The 22,692-nt window shown below is 40.1% G+C and overlaps 1 protein-coding gene across 6 annotated transcripts in view; it reads left to right on the forward strand.

Annotated features, from left to right (window-relative positions):
• Positions 1-22,692, forward strand: part of DSCAM (DS cell adhesion molecule) — a 752,061-nt gene that overhangs the window by 449,198 nt on the left and 280,171 nt on the right. For all 6 annotated transcript variants that reach the window (XM_030835449.2, XM_060297784.1, XM_060297782.1 and 3 more), the window contains exon 9: positions 11,799-12,077. In XM_030835449.2, coding sequence (XP_030691309.1) covers positions 11,799-12,077 — 279 coding nt within the window. The remainder of the gene's footprint in view (positions 1-11,798; positions 12,078-22,692) is intronic.

The following is a 22,692-nucleotide window of genomic DNA, read 5'->3' on the forward strand; positions in this document are numbered from 1 at the left end:
TCATCACCTCTAGTTTGAGTCCCATGGCTTTGCCTGCACTAATAGTCCATGGAAATAAAAATAAAATAAGTGCAACCCATCTGGAAGAGTCTTTTCTCCACCTGGGTTAGTACAACAGGAGAGCTATGTTTCATTTTCTTGATGCCATTATGATTCAAATGGCTTTTCTTTAAATATTAGAGATGCAAGTTAGTTTAGGTTAAATCAGAAAACTACTCAGTTTTATTACCAAGTCTCTATGTAACCATGTTATTGACCCCAACCAGGAGAAAAGTAACCTGCCTATCTATCTCCTCAGTCCAAGGTGACTCTTATTGTTAAATACAGAAATTCTCATGAATTCTGCAGGTGTTCACCAGTTTTATATGTTAAAGAAACTATTTATTTCAACATAATATGGTTATGGCTACCAAATGCCTTCCATGAAAATCCTTGAAGAAATGTCTTATATGGTTAAAAACTAGAATCCTCTGAAAAAACCACCCAATTCCTACCCCTATATCCCACTACAGGCATCTATATAGGTGGTCCATTTTTCCTGAGAGTGCTTTGGAAGAAGATGCTGTCATGTTTCTCATGGCTCGTTTTAGTGTTTTATTTCTGAAAATTTCAAGCAGTTTGTCTTCTCTTTATATCTAATATGTATCTTTCCAGCTGATGAAAACAACAGTTCCTGTTTATCTTTATTATAATTCTACATTATGCCTTAAGGATTTTTTTTCTTCCTAAAATGTTTTAAGTGTATTTTCTCCCATGGACTTAATTGGTATTTTAAAACATTTTAAAAGTTTCTCTTACCTTTATACTTATGTTGTCATATTTATGGCTCTGTAGTTCTTCTCATAATCTGGTCGTCCAAAATAGGCATCCTACGTAAGAACGACCTTGTTTAAAAATCTTAGTAGGAGAGTTAGCTACACTCATCTCTGATTTATTCCGAAGTTACACTCTTCTTATGTCAACTGTGCTATTCTGTTGGGTTGTATTTAGCTTATGAACGCTACCTATGCTTTTGGCTTCATCTACTGGGAACCCATTATCCAGTGCATGCAGTATGTGTACGTGCTTGGGTATTTGTGTGTGTGTGTGTGTGTGTGTGTGTGTGAGATTAATGTTTGCCAGGTTTTCTTGTGTTTTTAAGTTGAGCCTTCTGGGATTTCTTGGGTTCCAATTCAGATATTGGCATTGAATTCTTCCTCAGTTTTGTACTCTTGGACATACATTTACTGAGCTTGTGAATATGCACAGCCCCATGTTAAAGGTAAAGACGGAAGTTCCGTGCTGAGCACTGGCTGAGCTTAGGGCAGGTAAATGAGTAAAACAAACAAGTGAATAAACAGATACAGACTTTTTGAAGGTAATAAGCAGCATTCTTTTTTGAATTTTTATTTTATTTATTTATTTTTTGCGGTACGAGGGCCTCTCACTGCTGTGGCCTCTCCCGTTGCAGAGCACAGGCTCCGGACGCGCAGGCTCAGCGGCCATGGCTCACAGGCCCAGCCGCTCCACGGCACGTGGGATCTTCCCGGACCGGGGCACGAACCCGTGTCCCCTGCATCAGCAGGTGGACTCTCAACCACTGCGCCACCAGGGAAGCCTGAGCAGCATTCTTAAAATTAACTTTTCAAACTATTTTTTTCCCTTGCTTCTGTCATCCCTTTTCTGTTCTGCAGGAGAATAGGAAAATACTGATAATCACGTACAGAGGGGTCTTACTAAAAGAGAACCCAGCACACATGATAATTCTCCCCTGGTCACAGTCCAAAATGAATAAAAGCAACATGGATGGATGGATGCAGTATACAGAGGCAGTATTACAAACAGACCTGGTTTTGTTATGAATAGTAGATCAATTTTTTAATTTATTTATTTATTTTATTTACTTATTTTATTTTATTTATTTATTTTTTTTGCGGTACGCGGACCTCTCACTGTTGTGGCCTCCCCCGTTGTGGAGCACAGGCTCCGGATGCGCAGGCTCCGTGGCCATGGCTCACGGGCCCAGCCGCTCCGCGGCATGTGGGATCTCCCCGGACCGGGGCACGAACCCGTGTCCCCTGCATCAGCAGGCGGACTCTCAACCACTGCGCCACCAGGGAAGCCCCAATTTTTGTTATTTTTGATGAGGTAAACTGCTGCAGGTTGTATTCTCCCGGGAGCAGCCTCTGAGATGGAGTTTGGTGTGCAGGATGTTTACCAGGGAGTGTCCTTACCATCAACACGTGTGGAAGAAGGGAAAGGGGGAGGGACTGGGCACAGGGAGAAGATGTGCCGGCCCATGACAGCCTCATCTGACTCTACAGGGGTCTCTGGAGTGTTCCTTCAGGGTTGTCCTGAGTTGGGGCAAAATTGCCCTCTTCGCTCACTCATTGGAAGGGCCTGCACTTGGGTGAGGGGATCTCTGCAGCTGAGCCGACCTTTGACGTAGCTGATGACTGAAGGGTGCCCCCTGAGGTCACTCGCAGAATCTGGGGCTCATGTCCTTGAAGGAACCTGGGCCACGTGTCTTCACGTACATCAAATCCTACCACTTATGCAGATGTTAAATAGCTATCGATGTGCATCTTAAATACCTTTTCCTAAAAAAAATAGTTTTCATTAAATTGCTCCCACTTTCTCTAATAACGCCAGTCCAATATTTCAAATAGGAGATGAAAACTGTCACAGTGTAGGGCAGTAGCATCATTAGACTAGATGTTTTGTTACCCAAACAATTTTTAACTCAAAGAATCTCTTTGATTCCTATGATTTCTTTAGCTTATTCAGGCCATATCGGTGCATCTACTGTTAATGAGATCAAATAATAATAGGATGGTCACCGCCAACACAGGGTTGGGGTCAGTGGAAGGACCTATAGACAAATAACTATAATACATGACAGGAGGTAGCAAGTCTTGAGGGAAGTGGCACAGGGTGAGAAAAAAATCATTTCAACTAGCGATGGGAGAAGAGTGGGCAGGCAAATAAGAAAGTCACTAATTTCAGCACAATGCCATCAAAGAAATATATGGGAGGCGTTTTGGAAGTAGGGAAGATGGACATCTAGCTAGTTCTGGGCATAAACTCTGGAGTCAAAAAAAAGGTTTCCAAGGGAAACTGAGTTGAGTCTCAAAGGATTTACAGCCTGAAAAAATCTCCAAAGCAAGTAACAGCTGAGTTGAGTTTTCACACTTTAAGCTGGTAGGGGTGAGAATGGACACTGCTGGGGCGGGGGACAGAAAGAGGGACAGGGTGCAGCCCTTGACATTCAGAGTCAATGTGGCTGAACCAAAGGACACTTACTGTAGGCAAATGGTGTGAGTCGGCACAGAGACAGTATCAGATCTTGTAGCGTTCGGTGCCTCCTGCGCCATCCTAAAGGCAGCAAAGTGACAGAAGCAGAGGGAGATACAAAGTGTTTTAGAAAAACTAATCTGATTGAGGTCTATGAGGTGGATTATACTTCAGAAAGAAAACAAATGGGAAGACCAATTAGGACACAATTGAAAAGTTTTAATACAAGATGGTGGGAGGTATGCATATGGCTGATTCACTTTGTTGTACAACAGAAACTAACACAGTATTGTGAAGCAATTATACTCCAATAAAGATCTATTAAATAAAATAAAGATGATGGAAGAATGCTTGGGGAAAAAAAGAGCCAGATGCAAGAGGTACTGAGAGGTGGAGTAGACAAGACATCACAGCCAGTGAGAGGGGTTGGAGATAAAGAGAAATGTACAGCTAGGAATATTATACGAAATCGTATCGTATCATATCATACTATGTTATATTATAAATAACATTAATGTAATAACTTATTATTCTGAGCTTCTTGCAGCTGGGAGATTTTGCTAGAGAACTGAATGAGAGGCTTAGATTAAGGGGAAACATGACACGTTTGGTTTGGGATTAGAGATGCTTCTGGGCCATCCAGATGGAGGTCTTAGTGGACAACTGAACAAGTAGGCAGGAAGCTTGAGAAGGAGTTTTGGATGAAGATGTTGATGAGGCAAACCACTGCATCGTGCTCACAACTGGCAGGGAGGCTGTAGGTGAGACCGTCAGGGAAACAGCGGGGGGGAGCCAGGCCAGGGCACTGAGGAACAACGTCTCCATTAGTGAGGGGCACAGAGTCTTCCTCTGAATCGCTGAACTATTTATTTAAGGTTTTCAATCTCCTGCTTACTTTGTGTGAACTTTTCAAATGGAAGAGGCCCCTACGCTCATTATCCCTTTGCTATGGGATCTATGAACTCTTATAAACTCTTATAAACCATCCGTCTAGGATTTATAAATACCCATAAGCAAGCAGAGATGGTGACAGCATTTATTATTCCTGAGAATACATTCCTAGTTCATAGTAATATAGAGAGATACATAGATAATTTCTGATCACATTGATCCCACAAACATTGTGTAATTCAATTCTAATAATTGAAAAAAACCTAGCACCTCATTGGCTGTATTGGACCCTTTGTTGAATAAAATGAGGACAATATTCTGTATGGACAGAATAACATGCATTAGGAAATAATACCAGAAAGTAACATAGTTTCCACTCCCTGTAAAACCTGCAACATAACCTGAGAAAAGATGTGTTTTATCACAGTAATATCTGCAGCAGATGGTGTTCTAACAACAGCAGGACCAACGGGAAGCAGGTGCTCACCTTGAGCGAGAATTGGGAAATTCGTGTACATGATTTTGCGTGTTGTTTGTTTCACTTGTAAACAGGCCTTCAAGTCACGGCAGGTGTCTTGAACCTGGGACTTTCTGAAACTGGGGTAAATAAGTGTGATCGGTTCCCCTATTGTTTTCTGTCCATGAAGGAGAATGTTTATCACTGAGAATGTAGCCAGAGCTGAGTAATCTCGGAAACTCCAATTTACGTTTCTGCTATGACACCTGTCTTAAAGAGTTCTAAGCCAAACAGGGATTCTTCTCCTTACCTGAGCACGGCTTAAATAATTCACGGGAGTGAATTTCCCTAAATGCACCCAAACCGCCTACTTAAATAACTCAGCCACAGAAATTTAAGTGTGGTCATTTCAATCTCTGGCTAAAGAAAACCTATTTAATTTTTTTACGTTTTATATGGCTTGGGTTGTTGAAAATATGCCCAGGATACAGCTCCCTAAGGGAATTTTTAGAGGTGGACCCTGAATGCCGTCCTACCACACGGGAGAGGCAATGACTCGCTCCTTCTCTGCCTTTCCCACCCAGCAGCAGCACCAGAGAGCACCCTGCTGGCTCACTCCCGCCTTTTATTTCTGGGTCAGTGTTTGGGTGTCAGTTAATATCAGTTCATATTCAACCCCAAGGGAGCTTAGAGAGCAAGGTCAAGAAGGGCTTGCAGAGAAGCCCACATTTATGTGCACATGCTTAAGCCTCTGTTTATTTAGCACCTGCCGGCTCCCAGCAATGCCCTTCTTACTTGTGCTTTGTACCCTCCTGAAGCTCTGGAGGGCTCTGGTCATGCCCTTCTCACTTCAGCAGGTACAGGCCAAGGACCGGCAGCCCAATTCGTGGTGAGCCAGAAGCAGCTCTGGCAGAAGTCGCTCAGCTCAGGGGAACAAGCTGACGCAGTGGTTCAGAGTTGGCACCGGTGGCCGTACCTGAATAACCAAGGCCAGGTCTTGACTTTATCTCCCCAGCTTGCCCTAACAGCAGGGGGAGGGGTGGCTCAGCGGGTCCACTAGTTAGAAGTCCTGGGCCCCTAGGACATGTGGCATGTAATATGTGTGCACGGAAAATACTTGTCGTTGTGAGAACATGAATGCAAAAAGAGTAAAGAGTGATAGGTATAGAAGTAGGTATATTAGACAATCTTAGAGGGTAAAGGATCTTGGAAATTATACTCTAGGAACACTTGGAGGTTTTCAGGCGGGTTTTGCATTTCAGAACACTTTGGTGATGGATATGTGGGAAATGCATTTCAGGGAGAATAAAATAATTATTATTTTGGTACAGGTGAGAGATAAGAGAGGACTCTTGGCAGTGGAAGTCGGAATGCATAGAAAGGTCCTGATTCAAAAGAGATTTAGACCAGGAAATCTTGAGGGATTTAGTGATTTATTAGATGATACGATTGAGAACAAGATAGAAGTATACATGCCTCTCAGTTTCCAGATTTAGTGCCCAACCACTTGGGAATTGCTTAGTCTGCTCATTCAGTCACGTCATAAACTTCATGGGCCCCAAGACTACTCAGGCTGAATAGCAGCCTCACCTTTTATCCTTCCCATCTCACCATCTCATCATTGTTATGTCCTGGATGTATCTCTCTTCGTATTCATAACTTCAGGATTGTCTAATGTGCAAAATGTAGACACATGTTCATCATCACCTCTTAAAAGGTATTTTCAAAAACTATTATGCAGTTAAGATGTACAAGGCACCATTTATTCCACTAGTTGTGGGAAGTAAAAAAGATAAACTCGATATATCTTCTGCTTCCTGGGTCACTCTACTTAGGAAACAGCCTCATACATAGATCACTATATTCACGTGTCATATATTTTATTATAAAATCTTGAACAACAGGCTCTTGGGGTGGATGGAGAAAGATTTTAATTGTGGTGTGTGAACAGAATGGAGGACTATATCACATGGGGCCGTAATCTACAATTCTGTACTCTAAAGCATACTGTAAAGTGGCAGAATTGGACAAAGAACCAATTCTACGGGTAGACAGTCCATTAAGCGATGTGCTCGACCCACAAGTCACACGTGTTCACCAGCCTCACGGTTTTTGAGCCACAGCTTGTATTTGGATGGACAGTACAGAGCCCTGAGCCTACGCAGGTTCTAGGCATCCCTGATGGGCATACGGATTCTAAAATGGGTGTGTAATTGGGACTGAACTCTCAGAGATCAGCCATGAGATTTGCATTCCCACAATGGGCAGGATTAGGAGATGCAATTTTTGGAGACTTTATGAAACATGTAAGATGTTATAAAAAGAAAATGTCTTAAAGGATGGGAAGAAAGGGCTTGTTAAACAGAATGGAGAAGAGGAGCTAGAAAGATGAAAATAACCACAGCCTTGACTCAGAATACTTTGGCCTGAGGCAGGCTCCCTGAGCAGCCTGATACCAAAAGCTGTCAACCTGAGACTTTTGTATGGAGACTCACAGAGTTAAATTACCAGTGGACGTGAAATGATGAAATGTTGGAATTGATGGAATTCTATATGGCAATGGAACTAGAGCCTTATATGTCTCAACATGCATGCAATGTATTTGATCTTCCCAGTGAATTATGGGCCTTGGGACAAAAGAAAAAAAAAAGAGTTAAGAAGAGGAAAGGTAGAAGGATGCTAAACTGAGCTACTTCTAGGTACCACCTGGGCTCTGGGGCTGGCATGTTACATAAAGCCTTCTCCTGACACTCATGAATTGTGTCACTGTCACCATGTTACACATGAAGAAATGGAATCATAGAGTTAAAAAATAACTGGATCAAGATAACACTGCTAACTACTCAAGACTGGCCAACACACAACTATGTTTTTTCAGTATGTCATACTCCACTCTGGGTGAGGGGGAAAGTAAAACTTGTTTTGTCCCCTGTGAAAAAGAATATCCAGTTAGTTAATTTTTGAGGGACAAGACACAGAAATGTATTAGCCTCATTTAATGTTCTTGTTAAGGGTTTAGAAAGAATAAGAATCTAAACTAACATTTGACAGTATTCAAGGGCTCTGCACTGCCTCAGAGAAAGGAACCCCCAGCATGATGTAGAATAAAATACACAAGCCTGGTAGGAAGTGACATTTAGCAGATATTTATGTACGTTATGAAGGACGGTTACGTGGAAACCTGCCGCAGGTCGCATTCAGAATTTCTGCTCCTGTATTGTTACAAGGTTTTACTGTCAGTAAGATTCAGAGAATTTACCTTAAAAGGTGACATAATGACTCAGACACAATAAGCAATGCGCCTCAAACAGGTGATTTGGCTTCACCAAAATCATTACAAGTGTTTTGGAATCACTTGGTTTACTTTTTGCCTCTAATTTTATATCTTATACATGTAAAATATAAGATTCTGGACCCCTTAAAATATTTTTAAGCATTTTGTACAGCAGACTTGTGTTTCGTGGCTGAAGCAAGGGAGGCAACACGTGTAGTAAGAAGTGACATGACACACGGGTCTTTTAGTTTGTGTTAAAAAAATAAAGTGCATCCCAATGTAATGTGGCAGGCAAAATAAGAAGTTACAAACATGATTTGACATTATTCTGGGAAAATGACTTTTCCCTCTAACTAAATTCTTCCTTTCATCATGAAAATTTTATTTTAACTATCTTGGATAGTTTCTGTTTATAAATACCTTTTAAAATATTTTAACTATTATCGTTTTCCCCTGTAATATATTAACAACAACTTATGAGTCAGAGTCTTAATTATGCACTATGCTATTGTATTAATTGCAGAAAAGCTGGCTATTATGAACAGTGTGCCCCAGCAAAAAATGTCCCCAGGTGCTGTGTGTGTGGCATTGTATCTACTCTTTGTAGTTTATGCTTCGTTTCTCCCCACCTTTACCTTACCAATTGTGGCTTCTTACTGAGCCCTCATCAGTATGTCTGAATTCTCAGCGTCTGGTTTAGAGCAAGAAAGGAGATAATAAGGGTGCCGCAGAAGTTTAAAATACTATGTTCAGAGAGAGGGATTATCCTTTGAGTGACGTGAGTGAGGGTTAGTGCCTGGACTTTCTGACCTTTGTTTTTACTGGTTTGGAATCTTCATTTCCAGCGGTGTCACTTTATACCTAAACGTTTTGAAATTTACTTCTTTAACTATAATTATACTTCTTACAGTTCTATAAACCAGTGAATTACATATATTTTAGAATTATGGAAAGCATGAATTTTTAAAAATTGATTCACCTGTAGCTACTTCTTGCCTCTGTTCTTCAGAAATAATATGCATATGCCCTTTCTCTGTCCTATAACTTTCTTCTGCTATAAAAAGACACTCTTGTATTTAATAATTATTCACGGCCTACAGCCCATATTGTTTTCTTATTAAATAGATAGGTCAGAGGTGCTACATCTTATCTTTCTTTCTTTTTTAAAAAATTTATTTATCTTTATTTTTGGCTGCGATGGGTCTTCGTTGCTGCTCGTGGGCTTTTCTCTAGTTGCAGCGAGCAGGGGCTACTCTTCCTTGCGGTGCACGGGCTTCTCATTGTGGTGGCTTCTCTTGTTGTGGAGCACGGGCTCTAGGTGCACAGGCTTCAGTAGTTGTGGCACGTGGGCTCAGTAGTTGTGGCTCGCGGGCTCTAGAGCACAGGCTCAGCAGTTGTGGCACACGGGCTTAGTTGCTCCGTGGCATGTGGGATCTTCCCGGACCAGGGCTTCAACCCATGTCCCCTGCATTGGCAGGCAGATTGCTAACCACTGACCCACAAGGGAAGCCCTTATTTTTCATTCTTGATCTGGAGATTAGAAAGTAAGTCCTTATATATTTCTTGTCCGTATTGTAACTAATAAGGGAAATGGAGTCCTTTCCCTTGCCCACTAATGTTTCGTTTAACCGTTCTGTTTTTTTTCCTCATATTAAAGGCTTATGAAATAGAATCAGTGCTAAGAAACCAATTCAGGTGCATGTGAAAGTCTGTGACCCCTGTGCTCATTCACTGCTCACAGCAGCCCCCCTCGTTTTACAAATGAGGAAACTGAGGCACGTAGGGGTGCTCACGACTTTAGTTAGTAGCACAGCTGAACTTAAACCCAGGTAGTCTGGCTCCAAAGTTCTTATCTTAGAAAAATGATCTGCAATTCAGATAAAAAGCACCAAGCCAACAATGGGTGCTTAGGCTGGTCTGAGTAGACTCAAAATTAGGTTTCTGTGTGTAGGTAAACCAAAGAAGAAGAAACATAGTTACTTTTTATTTTTAAAATGTCAACTTATTAAGTGTTAATACTTGATATGGGGTAAACATTCATAACACTTGGGGCAAGATTTAGAGAAATACAAGCACTTTTGCTACAACTTGGCACTTTCCCTGCCTAATGACAAACAACTGTGAACAAACACAGTGTAATCCAACTTGATCTATGCAGGGTGTAAGCTGTCAATATTTACTAAGCATAAGAATGTCTTCTTATAGCAGAAAAAAGTTACAGGATAGAGAAAGGGCTCTCCTTTTCAAGAACAGAGGCAAGAATTAGCTACAGAGTGATCAGAATTTAAAAAGAAAACAAACAAAATTCATACTATCCACATTTCTAAAATATCACTAACTCATTGGTTATAAGCACCAGGTAGAACCTCATCCTGAGATCTTTTTCTCTTAGCGTCAGATCGACTTGTTGCAGACCCAAAGTTCTAACTTTACATTGAGGATCCACAGCAGTTTTGACATTGAATATGCTTGTCTGTACTTTCAGCTATCTGTTTCCTTGCTTGCTTGTTTGTTTGTTTCTCTCATAAAACCTAACATGAGTCACCTGCTTACTAACTCTGACTAATTTGCAACTTTGCTAATGACTAACTTGCAATTCTAACTTCCACCTTCTTTTGAAAGCGTACAGGAGTAGTAATAATAATATTAACTTACAGAAAAACCACTGCTATACTTTGTTGACATCCACTGCCTATGACTACGAATGAAAGCTCCACTGGGTACAGATGGTATATCATGTTCATTGCTGTTTGACCAGCACACACAGTGCAGTATTGAGCACGTACCAGGTGCTCAGTAAGCACTTCTTGAGTGAATGAATGAATGATTTCCGTTCAGATGTTTCTCAGCTGGATCCCTTTTGTCTCCCCTGAGTTGATAATTGAAAGGAGACTACGACTGATTTAAAGAATAAACTTTGCAGACATCCTGCTGTTTAATAACTTCATTTTGTAAAATCACCTAATATAATAACTGGTTTATATTAGGTTATTATTGGCTTAATAATCTTAATAATCTATGAATAACTACCCCAAAAGGCTGATAGGAAGAGGATATTGATAACTAGCCCATGACTAGTAAGAAGGATGAATAAGAATTTATTAGGGAATAAGAAGGATGAATAAGAATTTATTAGGGAAATTAAATCAAAAAAGAACATTCCAGACTGAGCTTCGCTGTGTCCAAGGCTGACCAAGCTGAAGACTATATAACCTTATCTTCAGTAGCAACACATCTCCACAACTCAGAAAACTGGCCACAGACCAGTTCATAACTTAAGGTCGTGCACAAGGAATGTGTAAAATTGAGGGGTGCAGAGTAATGATGCAATTATCCTAACACAAATCTTTTAAATTAACATTTGCTATTAGTTGGATGTTAGGTATTAAAAAATGTTAACAATTAAACTGGAATCTCTGCTTCTTCAATAGGGTTAAAGTATTAACAAGATGTGGAATGGATTGAAGAGGGAACAGTAATTGTACTCCTAATATTAGCAAAGCAGGAAATAAATCTCTTGTACACATTATTTTTAAAAGCTTCCAAGAGAAAACCAAACCCAGGTCCCTCTTTCATAGCATTTACACTGAAAAGTGCAGAATCTGAAATGTTTCCTTTAAAAATGATTATTGAATTTTTAAAAAATTTATCAAAATAAATGTGATGAAGCATATTTGCTGAAGTACAAATCAAGCCATGCTTTTCATTTAGAACAATGAGAAAATTCAAATAACAAAAGAGCACAATTTCAAATCTTCTACCAGTTCATATACTTTTATGCTATAGCAGTGATTTGTATTACTCTTTCAATGTCATGCAAAAGGGTTAAAGAAAAAAATATAGAGTATCTACACAGTTCATTATCATCTTTCCTCTCTTACTTTTTCTTTTCTTTTCTTTCAGTTCCGCCTTTTATCCAACCTTTTGAGTTTCCAAGATTCTCCATTGGACAGCGGGTCTTCATCCCGTGTGTTGTGGTCTCAGGGGACCTACCCATCACCATCACCTGGCAGAAGGACGGCCGGCCAATCCCAGCGAGCCTCGGGGTGACCATTGACAACATTGACTTCACGAGCTCCTTAAGGATTTCCAACCTCTCCCTGATGCACAATGGGAATTACACCTGCATAGCCCGCAATGAGGCAGCAGCTGTGGAGCACCAAAGCCAACTAATTGTGAGAGGTGAGGAGACACTTAGGATGCATGGCACCTATGCAGTCAGATTCAACATAACCAGAATTCATAAGAATTCCCTGTCATTCCATTCAAACACACACACACACACACACACACACACACACAGCTGTAGAAGCCAACTATGAACTCCCCTAAACTCCAGGCCAAGGTGTATTTACCTAAAATGTGAAGTTTCAGAAAATTAGCAGAGAAGAAATGTGTGAATGAGATGTGGCGACCATGGGATTTAATTCTTTTTTTTTTTGGGGGGGGGGGATTTAATTCTTGAAATAAGGCTTCCCTGCATTAACCCAGTGACTTGTGAGGCCCAAAATCCATGAGCTCATGCTGTGTTGTATTTATTTTATATAGCACTTTTTATATTATCATCTAGATTGATGGCTTTTAAAAATATTTGCCAAAGCCATATGTCACAGTTTCTCTGAAGTCAAAAAATAGTAGCTTTTTATATTTTTTTATTTTAGTTTTAGAAATGTGGTTTTCTTTGTTCCTCCCTTCTGTTGAGCATTAAATGTCTATCTTGGAAGGGTATTGAAACATTTACTAAATTAAGCAAAGTGTGACAATATTTATGAAAAAAACTAAAATAAGATGGTTTAACTTGTAGAAAACTTTGCCAGGGCTCTCAATGCACCTAAAATGTAAGCAACAGTCTTATTTCAAATCTCTTTGCAAGTCAGCAAATTCCCATCAAGGTTCACACTTGCCGTCTTCAAAATGAGGAGCTAGTGTTCTCCAGTGTCTGTTGAGCATGGATGTTCTGTGATTTTATGGTTCTCCTAGAGTTGTAGGTGTTCATCTACCAGTAGAATATTCATCCACATTGCAAAAGTAACTGTATGAAATTAAAGATTTACATTAATGTTGATTGTTTGCATTTTAAAGTCCTTGAACACAGGGCTCTCACTGTAATTGTCAGGAGGGGATGATTTCCATTACCTGCCAGACAGTCAATAGATGTAAGCAGACTCTTTCTTGAGCAATAGGTTCCCATGTCCTTCCTCAGTCCTTACAACTTGTCCACATGACCCCTCTCCTTCCTTTCTTGTTGAAGAGTAATGCTCATTCTGTCTACTTGCCAACAAAATAAAGTGGAGCATACTTAGAATTCATATGAAGGCACCAACTTTGTATCTGTGAAAAAGATTTTCCCTGAGTGAGTAAGAAAATCTACCTTCAGTTAGATACAAAACATAGGTACAAATGGCCTTATGCTAATAAAATTGGGATACATGAAATGATTTTTCCCATTTTTGAAGATGTATAAAAATGGGAGCCAATCTAGTACTGCTTCCCAAGTGTTTTCTTATAAGGAGAACTGACTCTTACTATCATTTGTGAAGGGCAAAGCAGTGAGTACATTAGCCTGTCTCCGATATAATCTGCTCTGAAGGATCCAGGTCAGAGAACAGAAATGCTACATAAAAATGTACATGAGTGTTCTGTGAACCACTTGCCTTCACAGGAACTGCAACCAGACTTTTTTGACCAAGGCAAAGGTCAGATGACCTGGAATTGAGCCTAGCCAATCAGAATAATGTAGTGGATCACAATCTGATTAGTATCTCCGTGTGGTTGTTTTCTAAATATGTTAAATAAGGTTCTGTGAAATTAACATTAAGTCACTAGTTAGGTGATATAGCCCCGAGAAAGGAAATGTGCTTCACAAGCAGGTCAGTAGCTGGAGAAATAGTCAAGGACAAGGTAATGTGCGGGGGCAGCGGTCACAATCCAGGCTTCACCATAAAATCTCCTGGGAGATTTAAGAAAACACTGATGACCATTTTCTGGTCCTAACTAAGCCCAACTAAATCATTATCTCTGGGAGTATATCCATCTCCCAGATCTCTGGGGCATTATCCTTTTTTTTTTTTTCAATTCAAAATCACCTGTTAGTGGTTCTTGAATTGTGTCACACATTAAAATTATGTGGGGAGCTTTAAAAAATTCCTGATGTCCAGGTTGAAGTCCAATTAAATAACCATCATTGGACGTGGGACCCAGGCACCAGGAATTTGTAAAATCCCTGAGTTGATTCTAATAGGCAGCCAAGTTTAAGTCCAAGCACCCTGGGTAATTTGAATATGCAGCTATTTTAGAAGTCTGGAGTTTTTTATCTAAATGCAAAGAGGGGCCATTGGTGACTTTAACTAGGCTAGTGGCATGGCCTGATTTATGTTTTTAATCATAACACTAGCAGCTGTGGAAAGAATGGATTGGTCCAGAAAGCAAGTAGGTAAGAAGCTATTTCAGAAGTCGAGGCAAGATAAAAAGTGCCTTGAGGCAAGGTGGTCACAGTCAAGGTAATGAGAAGCAGACAAATTTGCAATATGTTTTGGAGACGAATCAAACAAAGCATGTATATATAGTGAATGTTGCAAAGAGAGAGAAAGAGGAATTGTTAAATGAAGTACATATTTTGCCTAATAAGGTAAATGAAAGTGTCTTCTACAGAAGTGGAGAAGATACAAGGAATAGCAGTTGTCACAAGGGAAAGAATGATGTGGGAGAAACAAGAAGGTCTAGACTCAAGGCATTCCAAAATTTAAGGTTCCAGAATAAGAGGAGGAATCAGCAAAGGAGGCAGGAAGAAGGAGCAGTCAGTGAAATAGGAGGAAATCCAGTGGACTGTGGGGTCCTGAAAGCAAAATAGGAAATAATCAAGAAAGATAGGTGATAAAGTATATCAAATCCACTGAAAGTAGAAAAAGAGGAGAACCAACAATTGCTCATTGGGTTTTAGGAAGATGGATATTGTTTGTTACCTTGTAGAGTAGCGTGGCTGCAGTGAATCCCTGATTAGGGGAGCTTGAACAAAGAAAGGGAGATGAATGTGTGGGAACTCAGGAAAATACAACTATTTTTGTATTTTCAGGAATGTTGGTATGACAGGAGGTGAGGTGGACATGGGACAAGGGAAGCTTACATGCTGATGGGAATGAGCCAATAGAGAGGAAAAAAGTATGTGGCTGGAGAAAGAGATAATTACAGGATCCAAGTTCTTGACTTAGTTAATTGGGTTCTTTGAACCAGTGGAATATGTACAAACCAGTGTAATAATAATCTTGGTGGGGCTCCAGAAAGTAGAACCAACAGAAATGGTTGGAAATTTCAGTGAGACAGATTTTGAGTCAAGTAACTTAAAAGATAAATATAAAATTCATCAAATGGGGTCATCAGAGAGTAACATGCAGTGGATTTATCCTCCTACCATCAACAATTATAAAACTGGACAAAACTTTATAAAGTAACCATTTTCCAAATACAAAACAGGCAGCACAGGGCTGTGGTCCTAGAGAGGAGAGAAATATATGAGTTAAGCCCCAAATTCACCCCATATTTTTTCTTGGTGCACTTTCCAAACCATGATAGACGGATGCAGAACCCAAATAGATAATGATGATTTTTATGGTGAAGAAAAACAAAGAACCATTAGAACCATTGAGGTGCTGGATATTGCAGGTCAGAGTACTAGAGAGTGGGGAGCTGTTCAAAGAAAGATTTCTAAAAATCTGTATAGGGCTCCCTTTGGGTCTTTAGCTTAATACTACACTTCACATGCATAGGGCGAGACCCTATGAAATCTAGCAGAGAACAACTTCCAGGAGTATGTGAGATGAATAAAGCTTCCAGCAGTCACACAGTCCTGAGAAACATTGGAGTTCTGATTAGCCAGAGTAGAGAACACACAGGGAATTCAGTTAAAATCTCAGAAGAGGCCACACACTAAGAGAGGCCTAATCTAGCCCTGGGATAAGGGCTACTCTAGACCAGCCCTAATAAAAAGCCTACAGGTAGCCTTGACAGGATTAAATTTCTTCACTGGTAAATCGACTGTTTGCAAGAATAACATTCAGTGTTCTTAAAAGGAAGACAACAAAATCCAGACTCTCAATATCATAGCATATCTGCAATGCCTTGCACATAATTACTGGCTATGAGAAGAAATAGGAAAATGTGAGCCATATATAAAAGGAAAAAAAAGAAAAGAAAAGAAGCAGCCTAATGGGCATACAGATGTTAGAATTAGCAGACAGGGTTTTAAAGTAGCTATAATAAGCATTTTCAAAAATTCAAATGAAAAGATGTGTGCAATGAGTGAATACATAGGGAATGCAAGAAGAGAAGTATAAAACATTTTTTAAAAAGAACCAAAAGGAAATTCTAGATCTGAAAAGCACAATATCTGAAATGAGAAATTAATTAGATATATTAAGTGGGATCTTGGATACTGCAGAACAAAGGATAACTGAACTTGAAAAGAGGGCATGAGAAAAATATCCAAATTTTTTAGAGAGAGAAAAGACTTAAAATGGCAAACAATGCCTCAGTGAGCTTGAAGTAATGTCAAGGAGTCCAGTATAAATATAATTAGAGCCTCAGAAAGAAGGGCAGGAAAAGCATAGATCTGAATAGTAATGACTTGAAAATCTTCAAATGTGGTGAAAAATATAAATCTACTGGTCAAAATGATTAATGAAGCTCAAGTAAAATAAGCACAAAGAAAGAACCATGCCATAGCACATCATAGGGTGTCGATTTTACAGATTTTTGCATAATCTATCAAACTGTACATTTAAAACCTGTGAATATTGCTGTATATAAATTGCACCTCAATTTGTTAAAAATTTAAATGTAAATTTTTCTAATATTCAAAATTCTTCAAAAATGAAATAATTTCCTTCACAAAATATTAACTTTCCTGACAATGGAGGAGACATCAAAAACCGAATGATATTTTGAAAGACATTGCATGAAATAGGTGTCACAGGTTAGTGGCTGGCCTCAATAAAGAGTAGTTTCCCTTCTGGCATTAAGGCTCAATGATTTAAAGTTAGAGCTCTTATTCGCACTCCTTCCTCACGGGCTGTATCATATTTTATAACACATATGGAAAATATTCTAACTTCAACATGACTTTTAGTAAACATATCTCTTTGTTAATTCTATTTAATGGAATATATAAGGCACATAAGGTACACAACTTTCCTTAGCCCATGCTACAATGGAGATGGGTTTATGATTCATTGAATTAAAATTTAAACCTGGGCCAATTCTTGAGCTCATGTTGCATAGATACCATAATAGATCATCATGCTGATTTCAGAAAATAATCACCTTTAAATAAACCTTAATAAAGTCAAGGCAGCTTTCTCTGGGCCTACTCTTCTTTTAATTACAGTTGGAATGGCAATGGCTAAAATGAATTAATTAGATAAGGGTTACAAGATAACCTTAACTCTCTAGTGAAGCTTCCTCTATTTTAAAGTCCTTGTCTGTAGCAATCATTATTTTACTTGCTTTTTTCAAAAACTTAACAGTCCCATGAGTTCAGTATTTTCTTGTGTCTTACTTGTCTGCAAAAGAAAACAAAAAAATCACTAAGATTTATGTCTTCCAAATATCAATGGATAGACATAAACTTTTACACCCACTCCCAAATGACTGCATTTGCTCTGTCCTTCATTGCTTCATCTTTCCCTTATTGCATCATGAAGCAACAAAGGACTTAGCACATACTCCTAACTGCCAGTCCTTGGGGTAGAGTCACTGGGATGATGAAAGCTCATTTCCTCCCATTGAGAACTCCTGCTCCAGTGGGAATAAGGCAGATTCCAGAAGGGAGGGAAAAATCCTGAAGGATTGGAAAATATAGCAAGTAGTTAAGAGGAGAGGAAGGAAGACATCGTGTTCCTGGAAGAAGGTCTGTTACTTGCAATGGCAGGAGGGCTTGACAGGGCAGATACATCTGTGTCTGGGGGAATGGTGTGCAAAATGGCAAAATGAAGAAGGGTGAGACTTGAGAGCTAAGTCTGGTCCACATCTTGAAGGCTTTCTGTCCTATGAAAGAGGTCTGGAGGCCATGGAAATTTATGCAGAGTTTTAAAGCAGAAAAATCATATGGTTCATGGCAGGACGAGTCATGCATTGGAATAAAATGAGTCTAGGTAGGACGCCTGAAGGGGAGGTCTTTGTAGTCCCCATGAGAAGTGATGATGGCTGGAGCTAAGGTGGTCATAGGATGGGCAAAACAGAAGATGCTTGGCAGGATTTAATGGCCAGTTGTGTGAGGGAAATGTGTGAGGGCAATATTTGAGAAGCCTTGAGGACAGACGTGCAAGAATTCTGGCCAAGGACTGTGCTGGGTGTTGGGTTGGGGAGTCGCTCCAGATGTAGAACATTTCACCAACTCATCTGTTTCCCCTCTGCCCTTAGTACACAATGATTGGAGCAGGGCACTTTCTCCCTGCATGACTAATGCCTGCCGTGGGTGACAGCCTCTCTTCTTGTATAGCTAGAGATCAGGCAGCTGCTCTCAGAATTTCAAATTTTAGTTTGAATGGTCAAGAGGTGGAATTTTATCACCACTTCAGCTAGATCACATTCTGGATAAGCTAAATAGATCTTTTTTGGTAAAATGAAGAATCTTATTTATTATTGCCATTTGGAATGAAGAGTGTTCCATACTGCACACTGTAGACTCACTAACTTTGGAACATAATCTGTCCTTTGATTCATGAAAAATATGCGAAGATATAGTTGGAGAAACAAAACCCACTTAAAAATAGCAAGCCATGTTAGAGAATAATTATATGGATTTTTATTTAAATCTTTAACTCAAATTAGAGAATGTTTTCCTCTTAGGGGCTTTAAAGTTTTCGGCCTGAGATGTAGCTTGGGAAAAGTGGAAATAGAATAAGGAGTTCAGAGACCTTGAAGTTGCCTTGTCTCAGTGAGGGTGGTTGGAACATCTCCAAGTGACAGACTGCTAATGACAAGAGCAAAACGACCTCTGATAAGGGAGAGGTCAGTGCCATTTGATAGACTTCGTGGAAGGAGTGAGCGCCATCAGCCTTGATGTATAAGTAAAGTCTAGAAAGAAAATAAAAAATATAGCAACAGGGCTTCCCTGATGGCACAGTTGTTGAGAATCCGTCTGCCAGTGCAGGGGACACGGGTTCAATCCCTGGTCTGGGAAGATCCCACATGCCGTGGAGCAACTAAACCTGTGTGCCACAACTACTGAGCCCACGCATCTAGAGCCCGTGCTCCATGGCAAGAGAAGCCACCTCAATGAGAAGCCTGCAGGCAGCAGTGAAGACCCAACACAACCAAAAGTAAATAAATTAATTTTAAAAAGTACAGCAACAACACTGGAACTTTCAGTAAGTAAACCAAGGTCCACATTTTTGCTTGTTCATTTTCTATATGACTTTGGAAACATGATTGAGTTTCTCTGAGTCATCTGTAAAATGGAAATAATGAGACTTAGCTCTTGGAATTGCTGAGAGAATTGAATCAGGTAACAATTGCTATGTCCTTAGCACCCAGATAGTAGCAGGGCTCTCCAGTTTCTCTTCATTTAATGAATGAGTGGAAGGAGGACAGAGGCATTCAGACATGTTTTCTGAGGTCAGTGAGGGATAAACAGCACCAGTTAAGACACAGAGGCTGTGCCATTATTTATTTATTTATTTATTTTTAACATCTTTATTGGAGTCTAATTGCTTTACAATGGTGTGTTAGTTTCTGCTTTACAACAAAATGAATCAGTTATACATATACATATGTTCCCATATCTCTTCCCTCTTGCATCTCCCTCCCTCCCACCCTCCCTATCCCACCCCTCTAGGTGGTCACAAAGCACCGAGCTGATCTCCCTGTGTTATGCGGCTGCTTCCCACTAGCTATCTATTTTACGTTTGGTAGTGTATATATGTCCATGCCACTCTCTCACTTTGTCCCAGCTTACCCTTCCCCCTCCCCATATCCTCAAGTCCATTCTCTAGTAAGTCTGTGTCTTTATTCCCATCCTACCCCTAGGTTCTTCATGACAGTTTTTCTTTCTTAGATTCCATATATATGTGTTAGCATACGGTATTTGTTTTTCTCTTTCTGACTTACTTCACTCTGTATGACAGACTCTAGGTCCATCCACCTCACTACAAATAACTCAATTTTGTTTCTTTTTATGGCTGAGTAATATTCCACTGTATATATGTGCCACATCTTCTTTATCCATTCATATGTGATGGACACTAAGGTTGCCTCCATGTCCTGGCTATTGTAAGCAGAGCTGCTGTTGTGCCATTATCATAGTTAGCCCGCCTGCTTGTTGCCTTGAACAAATACATGATTGATGTAGGAAGTGATGGGGAACCTCAGAAGTCCTGGAACTGATTGCCTTTGGGGGTGGGAGACCAGTCTGGTAGCAGTCAGTGGGCTGTGTCTCTACAGATAAGGGAACCCAGGGAAGACCCCTTGGCCTGTCAACTGACCCCCCAGACCCCATCCCTGCTCCCCTCGCCTCTCTTTTTCCTTCCATCCCTATCACAATTTGGACACCTATTAGCTGTGTGATCTTGAGTAAATTCCTTAAGCTATTTTTACCCCAATTTTCTTATTCCTAAAATGGGAGAATTGTTACTAGAGGTTTTCTGAGGGTTAAAAAAAAGAATGCATTTATCACAGCACCTGGCACATAATAAGCCAGCAGGTGGTAACTCCCTTTCCGGCTCTTCTTCTGTTTCTCCCTTCCTTCCACTCACATCTGCATGACTTTGGTACATGATTGAGGACACATTACATAGAAGAGGCTGGGGGTAATCCCAAGTATCAGGCAATTAATTAGAATGGTGGCCTAGGGAATACAGTCAAAAAGGTAATAGTGCAATATATTTTTGCAGAAGCTGAAGCAGTGGGGGATAAATTGTGTGTGGAAGGTAGAGGTGATACCTGAGACATTAAGGCTGAGGTATAGGATAAAAGGGTAGGATTGAAATGGAATTTGGGAACCCAGTTCCTGGTTATTCCTTACACCAGAGTCATAGGACTTTGGGCCATTGTAAAGCGAAGCACATTTTTATAGTTTGGGTCACTGGGAAGATTTATGAAGACTTAATTTAAAATAAATTTGCTGTTATCATAAGAAGTTAAAAGAAAAAACCCTTGGCACTTATGCACGTGCCTCATGACTTACACTGGCAGTGGAAGGATGATCACCCTAATGTCACACTCAATTGGGTGACCTTGGCATAGATGAAGCCATTTTGAGGGAAAGGACTGAACTTAATGGCAAAACACGCCTGCCCTTTGGTTCTATTATTGGCTCAGCACTACTGCGAGGAAAGCTACCAGCACTGTGATTTCCTATCTGCGATTCCAAAGGTCAGTTTTCTTACACTTCTTTATATCTTATGACGGGTCTGTTGTTTCTGGCTTTTAATGGTGAGCTGGCACACAGTGAAACAAACACATTATCTAAAAAGCCCTTACTTGACCTTTATTTGGCAGGAAAAAGAAAACTTATACAAGGCCACTATCTAGTTGCTGTTTGTGGACCCAATTTATGATACTATAGTCATGCTATCATTTTGCTTCATTCATCCATTCATTTTTCGAACAAATACTTGTCAAGCACCTATTTTATAATAGATGCTGTGAATGCTGGGGATACCATGGTGATCAACACACAGAGAGCAAGTCCCTGCCCCATAAAACTTAGTAACAACCTAAATGGGAAAAGAATTTGAAAACCAGTAGATACATATGTATATGTGTAACTGAATCACTTTGCTGTACACGTGAAACTAACACAACAGTGTTAATCAACTATACTCCAATATAAAGTAAAAAGTTAAAAAAAAACTTACATTTTTCAGAGCAGGAGAGAGGCAATGAACACACAAATGATGTCAGGTGTCTACCTGTGGTATGAAAAGTAAAGCTTGATAGGAGGATTGACAGTGATAAGGGAATGGAATTTTCAGATGCACAGGGTAAGCCTTTCTGAAGAGATTTTTGAAAAGAGACTTGACCAAAGTGAGGGAGTGAGTCACAGGTCTCTCTGTAGGAAGCGAGTTACAGGCAGAGAGACAAACAGGTACAAAGACCCTGAGTCAGGAGTGGGTTTTGTGGGTTCAAAGTACAGCAAGAGGCCAATGTGCTCACTGTTCAGTAGGAGAGAAGTGGGGGGCGGTTATCTATTCTGGGTATGACAGGAAGCCACTGGAGGTTAGCTTCCAGTGTCATAAATTAACTCTTACCTAGACTTTGATCAATTACTATCTTGACTAAATGCCATACAGCAGAGAATGGCAATATTTATCTACACAGGACCCCCATCTTCCGCTGCCACCACCAAGTAGCTTCCGGTTTACCTTCAATAAAACTGAATCCCTGTCCCTGTTGACAGATAGTGAAACCTACATCCCTTCTTTGGAAATATACAGCTACTTAGAGGCCATGAGTTCCAAACATAAAACACTGGACTGCACCTAACACTGAAAAATTCCTGTCCTATTATTTACCTGTCCTATTCCTCCCTTAAAAACAGCAAAAATAATTCTTCCCTTTAATAAACAGACCAAAGCCAAAGATCACGTATTTTAAACAACCCTCATCTTAAGCATCATGAAGCAGGCAACTCTCTCAAAGGAATCCCTTCAAGACTTCAGATAGTGTCAGGCTACATGGGTCCCATGACAGGATTTGGGTATTTTAGAACATATACATCTCATGTGACTCTTTTTAGGGGGACAGGAGTATTGCATGTGCATGCAATTATGATTCATAGAAATGTATGGCAACAGTGGCCTGC

The sequence above is a fragment of the Globicephala melas genome, chromosome 4 (assembly GCF_963455315.2).
Source record: "Globicephala melas chromosome 4, mGloMel1.2, whole genome shotgun sequence".
NCBI classification, from domain to species: Eukaryota; Metazoa; Chordata; class Mammalia; order Artiodactyla; family Delphinidae; genus Globicephala; species Globicephala melas.